The sequence below is a fragment of the Erythranthe guttata genome, chromosome 3 (genome assembly GCF_056151865.1).
Source record: "Erythranthe guttata isolate IM_541 chromosome 3, IM_541, whole genome shotgun sequence".
NCBI classification, from domain to species: Eukaryota; Viridiplantae; Streptophyta; class Magnoliopsida; order Lamiales; family Phrymaceae; genus Erythranthe; species Erythranthe guttata.
Window position 1 is genome coordinate 18,778,807 of NC_142535.1, and position 15,185 is coordinate 18,793,991.

Consider the following 15,185-nt stretch of genomic DNA (forward strand, 5'->3'; position numbering starts at 1 on the left):
TGAAGCCATTAAACAAAGATGAAAAATCTCGAACATGTGTTAAATAAATCACATACAAACCTCAAATTGAAAACAAAAAAGAAAAAGATGTGCAATACACGAATTCTTTGTTTAATTTCTCGGACTGGATATCTCATCAAATTTCATTAATCTGAGATACAAAAGTATTCGTAATATGCACGCATGATTGCGATAAATCATATAATACAAGTACATTCCACTAACATAAACATGGACAGAGAGGATATCTAGCCACCACTAATAGGAGGTATAAGAGCTAATTCATCTCTATCTTTAACAACAGTAGACTCGGGGGTGTATTCCTCGTTTAGGGCAAGTACCATACAGTTACGGATCTCTTCAAGGCCTGGATATTTTGTAATAACCTTATTTAGGCAACCGAGCGCAGTTGTACCGGGTGAAACTTCCAAGGACATATCTGTCATTCCAGTTAGATCTCTTGCTCGGGCAAAGAACAAAACCTTTATCATAATAGAAATATGCTCCTTCTTTTCACTGTCCATTTTCTTAGATTGGCTGATCCTGCCAAATGTACCAACCATATATGCTAGTTCTTAGGAAATAAACATTTTTACCGGACTATTACATAAGCAGTTAAAGTATAAGCAAATGAGATATTTAGACCATTCAGTTTGAACTGATTGTCCAGAGGACAAAGTTAAGCAACTACTTTACAATGAGGACCAAGAAAACCAGAACAAAGGAACGGTAGGAATCAGAGTCTATGATAAGAATGTAAAAAGTTACAGATTTATCTTCATAATAGTACTGCAACCATCAGCTACAATGATAAAGTCCACAAGTTCAAAATTCAAGATGAAACGAAAATGATGAACTTCTAAAAACACGCAGCACGTTTGTACTCTCCACTGCAATGATGAATGTGCCATGCAATTTCTTAAGTTACCAACAACCAAAAATAGATAAATTTAAGAACAAGAAGTCAAGAACTAACTAAAACTCTCTAATTCGTTCTATCCGTTGAGCAAATAGTGCATATCCACTAATTTTGTAAACGAAACAATACACTATTTTGCCGTAGAAATAAGGAAACATAACATGACAACGAGCCAGAATGCTACAGAAACAAAAGTTTCTAGTTTGTTTAGCTATTAATCATTTTTCTTAATAGAAAAGCATTCACCATCACAATTCACAACTAACTGTTATCTCCATAGAAAACTAATTTCAGTTCATAGAAATGCTCCGCCCTATCAATCCAATTGTCTTTTAACCTCTTCCACATCGTATTTAAATATAATTATTTCACCACTAAGCTCATAATAGTGGATGCAAAAAAGATATTCTTGCAGAATAAAAAAAAAAAAGCTACTAACTAAATTTTCAGCAATCAATTTCTACGAAACACCTGAGAATTACACTTAACTAGATGTTAAATGGGATGAATTGGATTATTACGTATTAATAGCACATGACACTCGATAATCAAATAAACAAATACAACATCTTGAAATAAAACAAACGCTTACCGATTTGGAGTTTAATCTGGAAATGAAGCAAAATCTTGACAAAATACAGTCAATCTTGATTTTTGCGGTTGGAAGCTTGGTGAGAGAGAAAGAAAGAGAGAGTGAGACGAGAGAGCTCAGTCAAGATTGGAGGAGAAAAAGAATCTGGGCTTTGGGCTATAAATCTTGGGCTTTTATTACAATTTCTTTTATATGTTATTGGGACTGGGCTGTAAATTATGGGCTATATACAACATATTTTTCACTTACAATTTTGAAGCCCTTTAGGCTTTAACTCGTAATAATTTGTTTTTCACTTTATTTAATTTGAAAAAATGAAAGTTGGTTGCAATTAGATGAAATGATATGAAATGTAGTAATGGTTTTGAATAGCTTCATTTAACGTAAATTGTAATCCACCGTAATAATCAAGAGGACTATCTTCTTGTACACAACATATATAAATAACCATAATCCACAACAAGAAACAAAGCTTAAGTATACACTATTTTGGTCATGGGATTTTATTATTAACCCAAAAAAACAAGAACGTTTTTGGCAGTGGCAAACAGATAGATGATCATCTTCAAGCTTTGCATTTCGGCAATGGCGAACCACAGAGACAGTCATTCCCAGCAAACGCACGAGCTGAGAACTTTGTTGGCGGCAATTGTCCGCACAAGTGATTGTAACTCACGTTCAACTCGGTCAGCCCAGAAACCGCCTTAGGCACCTTCCCAAACACCAGATTATGAGATAAATCCAAGTACTTCAAAGTCTTGGTAAATTTCAGACTCTCCAAATTGAATTTCAATTTGTTACCAGAAGCATAGAATCCAACTAAATAATCCGTTCTGTTCAGCAACTTCACGGGACTTCCCGTTATTTCGTTCTCCGAAAGATCAATGTAGTCGTAGAAGTAAGTCTCTGTGGGCTTCCAGTCATCTAATTTTATCTTGATTCCACATTTGGCTAGCTTGAGAGAGTATATGATCGGAGAGGTGGTAACCCACTGAGGAATGCTTACTAAATGGAAATTGTTGTACGACAAATCGAGGGATTCGATGCCTTTGACGTGCATTTCTGGAAATGGATCCACTAGCTTGTTATGTGAGAGATCAAGATTGAAGATTTTTGTCAGATTTGCAAATGTTTTTGGAACTGTTCCTGAGAAGTTGTTCCACGAGAGATCCAACGTGTCCAGCGCGTGAAATTTTCCGAGAAAATCAGGGATTTGGCCACTCAGGGAATTATGCCCTAGCTCAAGATAGCCCAGTTTCGGTGCTAGTGCTGCAATGCTCACCGGAATTTTCCCTGTGAATTTGTTGTAAGAAAGCTTAATACTTCTGAGTTCGGATAAACCCGAAAATAAATCCGGTATTGCCCCGGACAATCGATTCCGCTCCAAGTGCAGTAGCGTCAGGTTCCTCACGAGGCGCTGAATGCTGAGAGGTATGGTGCCGGTGAGGAGGTTGCTGCCGAGTTTGAGCTGAATTAACCGAGTCAAATCGCCGATTGAACTAGGGATCGTTCCCGTGAACCGGTTCCCCTCCAGGCTTAGTGCTTCCAGTTGGACCAGCTTACCGATATTCGCGGGAATTGAACCGGAAAGGTTATTGTTTTCGATGTAAACGTACAAAAGTTTGGGCAGGCTAAAGATGAAATTGGGGAAAGGGCCGGACAAAAATTTAAGATCCTGGAAGTAAATTCCGTCCAAGTGGTGGAGTTTAGAGAGAGAAGGGGAGATTGTACCCGATAAGGTGGTGGTGAGATTGTTAGGTCGACCGGCGAGGGATAAAGATGTGACCCGGTGACCGGAGAGGCATGTGACGCCGTTCCATTTGCAGCAGTCTGTGCCCTTTTTCCATGAGGATAGCATGCCGAATGGGTCGGCTCTGATACCCGACTTGAAACCCAATAACCCGGTTTCATCGTCCACGTGGCATCTGGCCGCTGAGGAGGGTGCAGTGAGGAAACAGAGGACGAATATAGCGAGCAACTGGAATAGAGCTGAGGGAACAAAAGTTAGGGAGTACATAAGATCGGAGAGGTGGAACAATGGTGCTTATCTTGGTGCAGTGTCTCAATGTGTATTATATATATATATCTAGAGAGAGAGAAAGAGGAGGAGAGAGAAAGAGTGTCCCACTATCAGATTTTGGAACTAGGGCCCATACCTTTATTAATGGGTTATGATGATAATGGATGGTAGGCAGACGGGCTTGACTAGTCAACTTTGGGCTGGATACCAATTACCAGAAGCCCAACTAAGTCTCCTCTTTTGACTATTAAATCAAAATATTGCAGTCTTAACCCCTCAAGTCTGGACTATTAGCAAATTGGTGAGGGGTAACTTTAGCAATAACAGCACATAAGGGGCTAAAGTTATATATTTTCATTTAATACTATTAAAACTGAACTTCCACCCCTACCAATTTCCGACGTGGCATTTACTTCTTTTCGATTTTTCCACGCCAAATAGAATAAACAAAATACAGGTCTTTTCTCTTTAACAACTAGAGAGAGAGAGAGAGATCGACAGAGAGAGAGAGAGAGAGGGGTGAGATCTGGACTCCGATCATCTCAAAATTCCAATCTCTTCCTCCACCACCACTAACCACCACTTCCCGCCTCCGCAGCCGGCACCGACACAATTATTTTAATCCCTCAAACACCCTCGATTAACTCGCAACAGCGGCTACCATGTCCATCAACATGAAAACCTTAACACAGGCCTTCGCTAAGGCATCGGCCGTCATCGAGAAGACCGTTCAAAACACCGTGCAGGAAGTAACTGGTTTGCCTAGAGCCATGCAGGACTACGAACTCTTCGATCAGATCGGCTCCGCAGGCCCCGGCCTTGCCTGGAAATTGTACTCAGCCAAGTCACGCGACGGCCACGTGCCTGCCGTCTACCCCACCGTGTGTGTTTGGGTGTTGGATAAGAAGGCATTATCAGAGTCACGGCAGCGGGCCGGGCTGTCCAAAGCCGCGGAGGATGCGTTTTTGGATGTAATTCGGGCAGACGCCGCTCGACTCGTGAGGCTGCGGCACCCTGGGGTGGTTCACGTTGTCCAGGCGCTGGATGAAAGTAAAAATGCCATGTCTATGGTCACAGAGCCGCTGTTTTCATCCGCGGCGAATACACTGGGGAATTTGGAGAATATTCCCAAAGTGCCCAAGGAGCTCAAAGGAATGGTATGGGCTTTCAATTTCAATTTAGGTTTTTGTGAAGTTGAAGGTTTAGTCCTTGGACAGTAGTTTTTGCTTGAATTTAGACCAATTAAATGTTCGGAGCTATATGAAATAGAACAAATTTAGTTCGGTGTATTTAGATTGATGCCATTGAGCTAACCATACTGGAGAAGAAACTCCAATGCAGAGGACGGAAGACAATTGAAGTAAGATTGTGTTTTGTTGGCAAAAAAATTGGAGATCTTGAGAATTTTGTCATTTTTATTTATAGGACAGGCTGTAGTAAATTCCTATTACCACTAGTATTAGCAGAGGCATAACCACCTATTGCTGTCAACCAGAATGCTATAATTGGAGGGTTTGAATTCAGCTATTGGAATTCCTTTATGTAAATTGTGATCAATCATCTCATTAGTAAAGGATGTGGTTTTACTGGTGTTTGTATGCCTATGAGATTCTAAAGTTTCAATATAACATAAACCGGTGTAACTTATATTAGGAACGAGTCATTCCTGCCACCAGCGAAGTGAGAAGTTTTGTCATTGACTCGGAATGTGTAGAAGGATTTCTGATGCGTTCCACTAGCATAGTAGTATTAGCAATATCAAACTTCCTTGTACTCATCCGTTCTTATTGCCTATCTTGGTTTGGAAGTAAAAATTCAAGCATTCTTCTTGCTGCTTGATGGGAAGTTATCAATTCTGTTGGAGTTGGGTTACCATGTTATCTAATTTTGTGCTTTTCCCATTCCCACAAGAACTTGTGAATGATCTATCTATATTTTGCTGCAGGAAATGGGATTGTTGGAGGTGAAACATGGTCTGCTCCAGATTGCAGAGACATTGGACTTCCTTCACAATAATGCACGCCTTATCCACAGGGCTATATCACCTGAGGTTGTGATTTCTATTTTAAAGATATAGATTTGAGTAATGTTTATGCATTATGTTTTGTACTTCATTCTTACTTAATTCCCTTTTATTTTCGACAAATAGATTTTTCAACCTCTAAATTAGCCTTTTGATTTTGAGGAAAAATGTGTTGCACCATTTGTGTCTCCTGTCTATGTTTTTCTTTTTTTTTTCCTGTCATTTTTCCTTCCATCTGGTAGAACTGAACTTCTCAGATCATGACGAGGGACTGTGAATTGCCTTGTACTTAATATATGTCTGAATTGAATGAGAAACAATTTTACATGGTTGCTGCCAAATGGACATCATGTTATTGAAACATATTCTATTCATAATATTATTTCTCATAGAGCTTGGCTCATCGAATGAGAATTAAAATGTTTATGTTTACTTGGTGGGGTTCTGTCTTAGAAGGCATGTTTTATTGTTTTACTGAAATGAACCATTTTTTCTGTGGCAGAGTGTCCTCCTTACTTCAAATGGAGCTTGGAAGCTTGGTGGTTTTGGTTTTGCAATTTCAACAGATCAGTCCTCAAATGATTCTGCCAGCATGCAGGCATTCCATTATGCTGTGAGTATTAGAATCGTTGAACTTGGTAAATATAAATGTGTTTATCTTAATTCTTCTTGAATTTGATTTGTGCCTTCTCTAGATATATTCCACATTTTCTGATTTAGGTTGGTTTGTCCATGGAACCTATATTGTGATATATCATTCAGCTCCTTGTGAAAGAACGAAAGAAGAGCTAAATGCTGTTAATGAAAAGGACCATATAAATGTGATGTGCCTAATGTTAGGATTAGATCAGTGCCATGGAGAGTGGTTACTGTATTGTTACTTTGTAAAAGGGGCCAGTAAGTTGCAGGATCTCTGGATGGATTATGGAGAATACCTGCAAACAGAGTGTCTGCTTTGTCTTACTTGATATGACTTTCCATTAGTAGACAATTATTCCAGATTGTTCTGGGGCAATTTTTAGTGCTCTGTTACTAGGTGTTTATTCATTTTTCTTTCTGAGGCTATCTGGTTTTGCATAAACTCGAATGGTATGTAACATTATATTATGACCTGCTTAATCTAACAGGAATACGATGTAGAAGACTCTATACTGCCCTTGCAGCCATCAATAAACTACACCGCTCCTGAATTGGTTAGAAATAAAGCATCTTCAGTTGGATGTGCAGCAGATATTTTCAGTTTTGGGTGCCTTGCCTACCACTTGATAGCTCGGAAGCCTTTATTTGATTGCCACAACAATGTGAAAATGGTACACTTACATCTCCTTGTCGTGTTACTGAATGATTTTCTTGCATCTGATACTTGGAAATAGCTTACCATTGCTTATTATAGATTTGTTAAATTATATGATCCAGTATTCTGTGCTTTGCACTTTGATGTGTTTTAATTCTTATGGTCTATGTAACAGGCAAAATCATTTATATTTTGACTTGCTTGGACAGGAGCAAATATATTGTTTTTATCTATCTTAATTCTTAATTATATACACATCCATCTTTTGAGGTTTATTTTATGAATATAATGTTGCTATGCATCTCCTCTTTTGGTGTATAGTTAGGAAATTCCTCATTTGGTAAAGTTTATGTTTCTTGTATGTAAATAGATTTCTTGAATTTGTCTTACCTCTGATGACATTTTAAACCTCCATGTATTTTATAGGAAGTAATTAAAGAACTAGAAGAAAGAAATTAAGATGGATATTTGTCCTGACATAATTGTGTTGTTGTTTGGTTCTTATAAATTTTGTTTTTGATAAACATGTGTTTGTTTAGTGAATAATTGTTCTTGTTCGCTATTTTTTTGCAGTATATGAATAGTCTGACTTACCTGACGAGTGAGGTGTTTTCCACCATTCCGAGGGAGCTACTTCCAGATTTGCAGAGAATGCTTTCTGCAAACGACTCTTCGAGGCCAACAGCATTGGACTTTACAGGTTATGATTGGTCTCTTTTTGTTATAGCTCTATTCTTATCTTTTTTGCGATCACTGGATGTGTAAATTTTCTTTTGTGTGCATGTGCTAGTTGCTTAGGATTAACACTGGAATCACTAGTGTTAAAACAATCAGTCAGTCAGTAGTTTAATTTGGTTTCACGCTATCTGTTTTAGTGTGAGTTGGCAGCCTAGGCCAAAATTTTCAGTTGGCAGCTAAATATTTGACCTCATTTTAATGATTATTTTTTTTACCGAATATTTGTTTCCATTTGCAGGTTCATCTTTTTTTCGGGAGGATACTAGGTTGCGGGCTCTTCGTTTCCTGGATCATATGCTTGTATGCAATTTGTCTGTTAAACCAGTTTTGAATCTTTTAAATGTTTCTTCAGAAAGTCGCTTGATACACTATATTTAATATGATATCTGAACAAGCCTCTGATTGCTTCAGGAGAGAGATAACATGCAAAAATCTGAATTTCTAAAAGCATTATCAGACATGTGGAAAGATTTCGACCCCCGTGTTTTGCGGTATAAGGTTTGCATTTCGTCCTTTCTGTTGACAGTATTCAGTAGAGTCAATTTTCCTTATTTTATTGTCACTACTGATTTTCCAATGCTACTCGGTAATTGTTTAAGAAAAGATTTTGGAGATTAATTGATTTACACACTTGATCTTAATTGAGTGTATTCCATCATCAAATGTTGTGCTCCGTTATAGCCTACAATGTATCTCTTACATTAGGCACAACATGATGTCTTAAATAGGCTCTGATTTCTTTTACTGAAGTTGGTTATGCTGGTCGTGAGGGTGTAATGAATGGCTCAATATACTCTTTCCGACTATATATTTATATTGTGTTCGCATAGTTTTGGAAATTGAACTCAGATTTAACATTCTGCATACAGGTTCTCCCCCCACTTTGTGCAGAACTCAGAAATTTGGTAATGCAACCTATGATTCTGCCTATGGTTCTGACAATAGCGGAGTCCCAGGTACTATATGATTTCATAATTGAATTCTCAAGTTTGGCATGGTTATAATCTCTTGTTGAAATTGAAGTTGTTTTTGTGTTCGTACATTTTACATGATGGATAATGTGTGAGTTTCTTTGGGCCTATACCAATGTTTTATTTTTCTTCTGGAAATTGGAACAAAATTATATTGTGGGGCTATATCATTATGCTTATTGATATGCAGATGTTACAAATGATCTTAGATTAGAAAAAAAATGAGGTGCCAGATGCTTACAACTGGGTTCTTCATTTATGATACATGAAGAGGCTCTAAGGCAGATGCTGTAACATACTGATGAACTTGCCTGCTCTAGGATATGTGTTATTATTTACATGTCGATTTTAAAGACCTTTCCAAGACTACTATCAGGCTTATGCCTTCAAAATCTGCTGCAGGACAAAAATGATTTTGAACTATCAACCCTACCCGCTCTTGTTCCTGTCTTGACTACGGCTTCAGGAGAAACACTATTGCTACTTGTGAAGCATGCCGAGCTTATTATCAACAAGGTAATGGAATTATCTGTTAAACCCATTACTGCACATGATTACTGCCACACAATGCGTTTTTTTTTCTGTAAATTCATCTGGGTTAAGTGAACCCATTAGTTTCTCAGCATGTTGATGACTTACAGCTCGACGTCGACTGTTTTCATGGAATTGCGATGCTATTAGAAGAAGAATTATTCCTTTGAAAGCGCACATTAAAATTATCCATTAAAATCCAATCAAAATCAACCGTATAATAATCTAACAAAAGATAGTGTTAGATTAGAAATAAAAACTCAAGTTCATGCTGTTCATGAAATCTTAGTATGTACTCGACTTTTTTTCCGAACACTTGTTTTTTCTAAGTTGTATAGATCTGGCCTCTTTTTCAAGTTGAGAAAGAGACCATAATAGCACATAAAACAGGGGAAGATGTAGATTATCATTCTATCTTTTAAAAGCAAATATTAACATTAATGGTATTGTTTTCTTAATTTGAGGCTTATACGTATGGTGGGATCATATTTCTTGTATACCTGGCAGGCTAGTCAGGAACACCTTATTTCACATGTTCTTCCCATGCTTGTTCGGGCTTATGATGATACTGATGCTCGCTTGCAAGAGGAAGTTCTCAAAAAGACTATTACGCTTGCAAAAAAACTGGATGTTCAGGTGATTGCTAGTTGCATTCTTGTTGGTGTTTTTTTGGCTACTTAGAGATTTAAATATGTCATTTCTTTTTGCAGCTAGTCAAGCAACTTGTTTTGCCTCGTGTTCATGGTCTGGCACTTAAAACAACTGTTGCTGCGGTATGTGATCTTGCTGTTTTGAAAATTCCAACTATACGATGCATGTAAAAGTTGATTTTCTTGTGGAATCTGTGACATGATTGAAAACATTGTGAATCTTTTCGACTATTTTCTTCCTCTTACAAATAAATTGAGACATGTAGTAGGCTTGTGAACGATAGGATAATCAGTAATGCACCATCGTAGGTGGTGCTAGAGCTAATTCATCAATCTAAAAGGTAGTTTTTTCTTCTGTTGGCAGGTGAGAGTGAATTCTCTCTTGTGTTTTGGAGAGATGGTTCACATACTAGACAAGAGTGCCGTTTTAGAAATCTTGCAGACTATCCAACGATGTACTGCTGTTGATCATTCTGCTCCAACACTTATGTGTACCCTTGGGGTTGCAAACTCAGTATTGAAACAGGTTTGTGATTTTTAAATTTTACCACTGTTGGCAGTAGCTCAAGAGCTCTGGATAATCATACTCACTCTTACCTTATCATGTCCATTTTTGTTCCTCTGTACCAGCATGGCATTGAATTTGTGGCGGAGCATGTTCTTCCACTACTCGTACCCCTTCTCATAACCCAACAATTAAATGTTCAGCAGTTTGCGAAGTACATGCTTTTTGTCAAGGATGTATTAAGGTAGAACTACCATCTTTTGCACAATACTCCCCACGTCTCATTACATCGTAATTCAAATATTTTCAGGTTGTAGTTTCATTTGACATGTACAGCTATCAGGCTTGCATCATTACACCAATTTATATGTTCATGTATCTACGCTACATAATTTGATTTCCGGGTTTGATTACAGGAAAATAGAAGAAAAACGAGGAGTGACTTTGACCGATTCTGGACTTCCTGAGGTAAGAAGACCTTCACATGCAGCTGAGGGTCATACATCTGCACAAATAAATAAAACTGTTTCAACTGCTCCATCCGGTACAAGACGCAGTTCGTCATGGGACGAAGACTGGGTACCTGCAAGGGCAGCTCCAAAAGCCGTCCAATCTTCAACTACAACATCAACCTCTCAGCCTGCACCCCCACCAAATCAGCCTGCTCAAGGCAACTCGAGATATTCCACACCCTCGGCCACATCTGTTGCCCCCAATCAACAACTGCCTTCTTCATGTCCTGCAGTTGATGTTGAATGGCCACCTCGATCTTCATCAACAGTTGCATCTCAATTTGGCGACTTCGAAACCCCAAACGGAAACAAAGGCGCATCAGATTCAACTTTAGATGATATAGATCCTTTTGCTAACTGGCCACCCCGGTCTAGTGGCCCCACAAGCGTCCCCAACAATGGCACTATTGCACCATCGATTAATAAATATGGGTTCAGTAATAATGCAACTACCACCAATGGTTTGAGCTCTCAATCTGCAGCGTGGGACTTTGGCACGCAAACTTCAAGCAAGTCCAAGAGCCAAAATCAAGGAATTAGTTCATCACCAAATGTTGGCGGTAGCATTGATGGACTCGGTTCTCAGAACTCTCTTGGGTATTTGAAGCCAAATGTTGGCATTTCGCCTCCTGGTTCTTCCACCGAGAAAGCAACAAATTTGGGAGCCATTTTTGCTCCTAGCAAGAATGAGCATGTTGCACTAAGGCTTGCTCCGCCTCCAACGAATGCTGTTGGTAGAGGAGTTCGAGGAAGAGGGAGGGGAAGTCCAGGCCAAACGAAATCCAAAACTGAGCAGCCCCAGCTAATGGACTTGCTGTAGTTGCTGGCGTTGCATATATATCTTGTTTTGTCTCTTTACAATATGTGTTAAAGGTACAGATCAAAGTCAGTAGAATAGCTATTTTTGTTGTTAACATCTGTTGTGGATGGGAGAAAAAAAGAAAGTTGGCATTTTTTGGTGCTTGGTGAGTTGTGTTGTTGCATAGCATATAATCTTGTTTGTAGCATAGTGTGGTATAGACTATTTTTTGTCTACCTTTTCTTTATTTGCTTATTAAATTTCATTCATTGTATTCTTAGAAACATGTAGAACCCTTTAAATGGGACAGGAAATAAAAATTTGAGGTGATATTGTCCATTTCAATCGCTCTATGTACAGTGTCAGAATCAAGTGTATTAATTTGCTTCCTTCAGTTAATTCCTTTACCTATAATTTGAGCCTTAAACAACAGTTGTTCAATGTGGTTAATGGTGTTAACCTGTTCTATTACTTCATTTGCTGTCAAATTTTATTGGTTGGAAATCGATGCATGGTTGACGAGTAAAAACAGTATAGATGCCAGTAAATGATGAAACGAGCTTACTTGTAGATTACTTGTTTTCTGTGCTCGCTGATTGCGTCATAGTACTTTAATTGTGTCGTAAAATGGCCTATTTCTTCGAACTTTTATGTGATAGTGAGTAATTTACAGTTAGTGGGAAGTTAATTAACTTTCTTGGATATGATTAAGATAGGAAAACCCACACTGGATATTATTCCAAACAAATAGCAGTAAAATGTAAGATGATGCTGAAGTTAGCTTTTCGAACTGGTTAATCGAGGTCTCTGATGTATCCTTTTAATAATTCTGGATGCCATTTTATTGGACAAAAAGTTGACAAGAAAATGATATTGAAAACAATACCAGTCATTATTAAACAGAAAAAGTTACAGTAGTTTTTCAGATTAACAAAACAAATTAACATTAACCATTGGAGTTTATCCAACTTATGACATATATAGTTATTACAAATTTCCCTTTGGAAATCATGCATAGATCAAGTTAAAAAAGCAGTTAATGAAGTCATGTCCACCATGAATTGATATGAAGTATTATCATGGCCTGGTCATCTTGTGTTCAAGAGCTGTCATTTGGCGCGACTGCTGGCTAATTATGGAGCTTGTTGATAGATTCTCAGACAAGACAATCTCATACCCATCGGAATACGATTCCATTCCTTGAGCCACAATTTGCCAAACCAAGCCTCCTCCAATTCCCCCACCTCTTGCCAAACTGTATATATTACTGTAAATAGCATTGAGAAATGAATCTCTTGATGCTATGCTGAACCCTGGATCTTTGCTTGATCTTCCGAATTCAGTGAAAACCATTGGTTTCTTCAAAAGGGTACGAGAATCTGTCCAATGACTTGTCATCCATCTTCGCATGAATCCCATCTGAGCATCATCGTTCTGCCCTGATAGCCTGTATGTACGTAGTCCGAACCCAATTAGGACTAATTATAACATATATATGGCTTAATGAGAAATGATAAATTTTTTTTAGGGATAGTTAGTTAGTATATTTACCAGGCATCGGGGTACGCATGGATAGTTGAGAAATCAATCTCCTTGATGAGGTTGTTGCTGATGAAATCTGTGCCAACTTGATAACCTGGATTGTATTGTTTTCTGTCTGGAACCGAATCTCCGTAGAATCCTTCCATGCCAACTTCCAGCAGGTGTTTTTTGTCGATGGATTTCACGTGTGTGGCCATTTCTTGCACCCAAGCCTGTTATATATATATATATAGGTTTATCAACAAGAAAGAAAGACAAAAAAGGGAGAATATATACATATATAAAAGAAGTTTATGGATTTACGTTGATGGTGTTGCCGGAGTAGTCTGCTTGGCAACGAGGTTCGTTAATGAGTTCCCAAGCCATAACTGTAGGATCATCTTTATAAGCAACTCCAGTAATTGTGTTGATCCTGGTTAGTACGTACTTTCTGAACATGATTCTTGTAGTAACCCTTAACAGCTTGATTGGTGTAGAAATCATCATCACCAGCAGAGGTTAGTTGCACCCCAGCATTTCTTGCCCAGTTGACATACTGAGCTCTCCCACCAAAATCTTGATAATTGTTGCTCAAACTCATAATCAACCTAATCTTGTACTTTCTTGCCTCTGATACTACAAAATCAAGTGCCTGCATATATGCATGCATCATGCAACCACACCAAAAGTATAGTAATTAGGATTTACTACAACTAAAGAAATATGGGGAGATTAAATAAGGTTTAATATAATTAATTACCTGAAACACATTTTCATCGTAGACACCTGGAGAAATCTGGAGGGCTTGACTACCACCGTCGTTAAACGCCCATGTGCGGCAGACACTGAGACCAGCAGCTGCAGACTCACGAAGTACATTGGAAACTTTGTACCTTTGAGTTGGATCAGAAGCCATGTGCATCATCCAGTAAGCGTTGAATCCGTTAAAAAGAAATGGGGAATTGTCTAACACGAACTGTGTTCCTCTAGTTTGAACAAAATCTGAAGCTAAAGTGGTTCTAGCAAGCAAGAAGAGACAGAGTAAACCGCATGTGGTGCTAACGCTTTTGACCAAGAAAGCCATATTGTATATATATTCTTGATCTTGAAACGGGGTTTACTAAATATGATCAAGAAGAAGAATATCAAATCAGGATTGAGATGCGGGAAATGGAGGAGAGTTGGACGGTTATTTATAGGACGATGCATGATCAGGTACGTAGCTAGTACTGTGTGTTTCTTTGTGTTATGTGTTAATAATTAACGGAATATTGGGGCCGGGCTCAAGCAAATCTGGTAATAATATAATTAATTAATTTAGCAGATCAGAGTGCAACAGGATCGGAAGAAATATATACATGCATGCATATGTGACATTGTTTTGAATTAATTAATATTAATGGGATGAATCAGTTTATACAGTTAAAGTTGATGATCGATATGAGAAATTTAGGGATCCAACTAAAAATCCTTAGATCTGCCTGAAAATGAGTGCTGCTAATTATTAATTATAAATTATCTGGCAAATGGCTGATGGTTGCACTCCATGTGGTTAGTTTCTTTACATTAATATTATATATAATTAATTTATATATAATCAATCAATATAATATATATATTAATTCTTCATGAAACAAATATATAATACTAATTTGATATTAATTTATTTTGATGATTAGGCTATATGAAATAATAAAGTACGTACAAAATTAAACCGATACATACTGCCTGATGAAATGTGTGATTTATGTCTATCCATATATTCACTGATCTAACTCTCTTTATGCAAAATAAGATTTATTATGTCTACTAAAAAAACTGTTTTTATATTAATTATGATACATCAAATTAAGTAACACAATATATATATATATTCTGACTTCACGATGTACTTTGCTTTATATGCAATTGACAATTATTATACTACTATTAACTAATGATGCCCATGCCCCTCTGCCTCGCCCACCAAAACAAATTATTCTTAATTCTAAATTGAAATAATTTAATTACTTACGCATGCATATATATGTATGCCAATTTGAGGGAGTAAGTAACATGGAATTGATCATCATTCCCCCAGATTCTGCATACAATAATTGATGCTGTTTTA

General features: G+C 37.7%; 4 protein-coding genes across 4 annotated transcripts; 1 reads left to right on the plus strand and 3 right to left on the minus strand.

Moving 5' to 3' along the window:
* Window positions 1-90: 90 nt before the first annotated feature.
* CNX7 (co-factor for nitrate, reductase and xanthine dehydrogenase 7) lies at window positions 91-1,657 on the minus strand. The gene is made up of 2 exons (XM_012999485.2): window positions 1,512-1,657; window positions 91-543 (listed from the first exon to the last, which is right to left on the minus strand). The coding sequence occupies exon 2, from the start codon at window positions 522-524 to the stop codon at window positions 249-251; it is 276 nt and encodes a 91-aa protein (XP_012854939.2). The 5' UTR covers window positions 525-543; window positions 1,512-1,657; the 3' UTR covers window positions 91-248.
* Window positions 1,658-1,860: 203 nt separating this feature from the next.
* Window positions 1,861-3,637, minus strand: LOC105974459 (uncharacterized). Its single transcript, XM_012999565.2, has one exon. It carries the CDS (start codon window positions 3,526-3,528, stop codon window positions 2,077-2,079), a length of 1,452 nt encoding a protein of 483 aa, XP_012855019.2. The 5' UTR covers window positions 3,529-3,637; the 3' UTR covers window positions 1,861-2,076.
* A 172-nt stretch (window positions 3,638-3,809) lies between these two features.
* LOC105974358 (SCY1-like protein 2 A) lies at window positions 3,810-11,899 on the plus strand. The gene is made up of 14 exons (XM_012999443.2): window positions 3,810-4,688; window positions 5,477-5,581; window positions 6,057-6,167; window positions 6,682-6,864; window positions 7,422-7,548; window positions 7,825-7,886; window positions 7,998-8,084; window positions 8,456-8,542; window positions 8,960-9,073; window positions 9,596-9,724; window positions 9,799-9,861; window positions 10,103-10,264; window positions 10,369-10,487; window positions 10,660-11,899. The coding sequence occupies exons 1-14, from the start codon at window positions 4,194-4,196 to the stop codon at window positions 11,573-11,575; spliced, it is 2,760 nt and encodes a 919-aa protein (XP_012854897.2). The 5' UTR covers window positions 3,810-4,193; the 3' UTR covers window positions 11,576-11,899.
* A 669-nt stretch (window positions 11,900-12,568) lies between these two features.
* Window positions 12,569-14,159, minus strand: LOC105974174 (mannan endo-1,4-beta-mannosidase 5). Its single transcript, XM_088815309.1, is given in 5 exon segments — window positions 12,569-13,001; window positions 13,106-13,308; window positions 13,400-13,519; window positions 13,521-13,727; window positions 13,836-14,159. Coding segments are annotated over 5 exon segments (1,224 nt in total). The 3' UTR covers window positions 12,569-12,631.
* Between the last annotated feature and the right edge of the window lie 1,026 nt (window positions 14,160-15,185).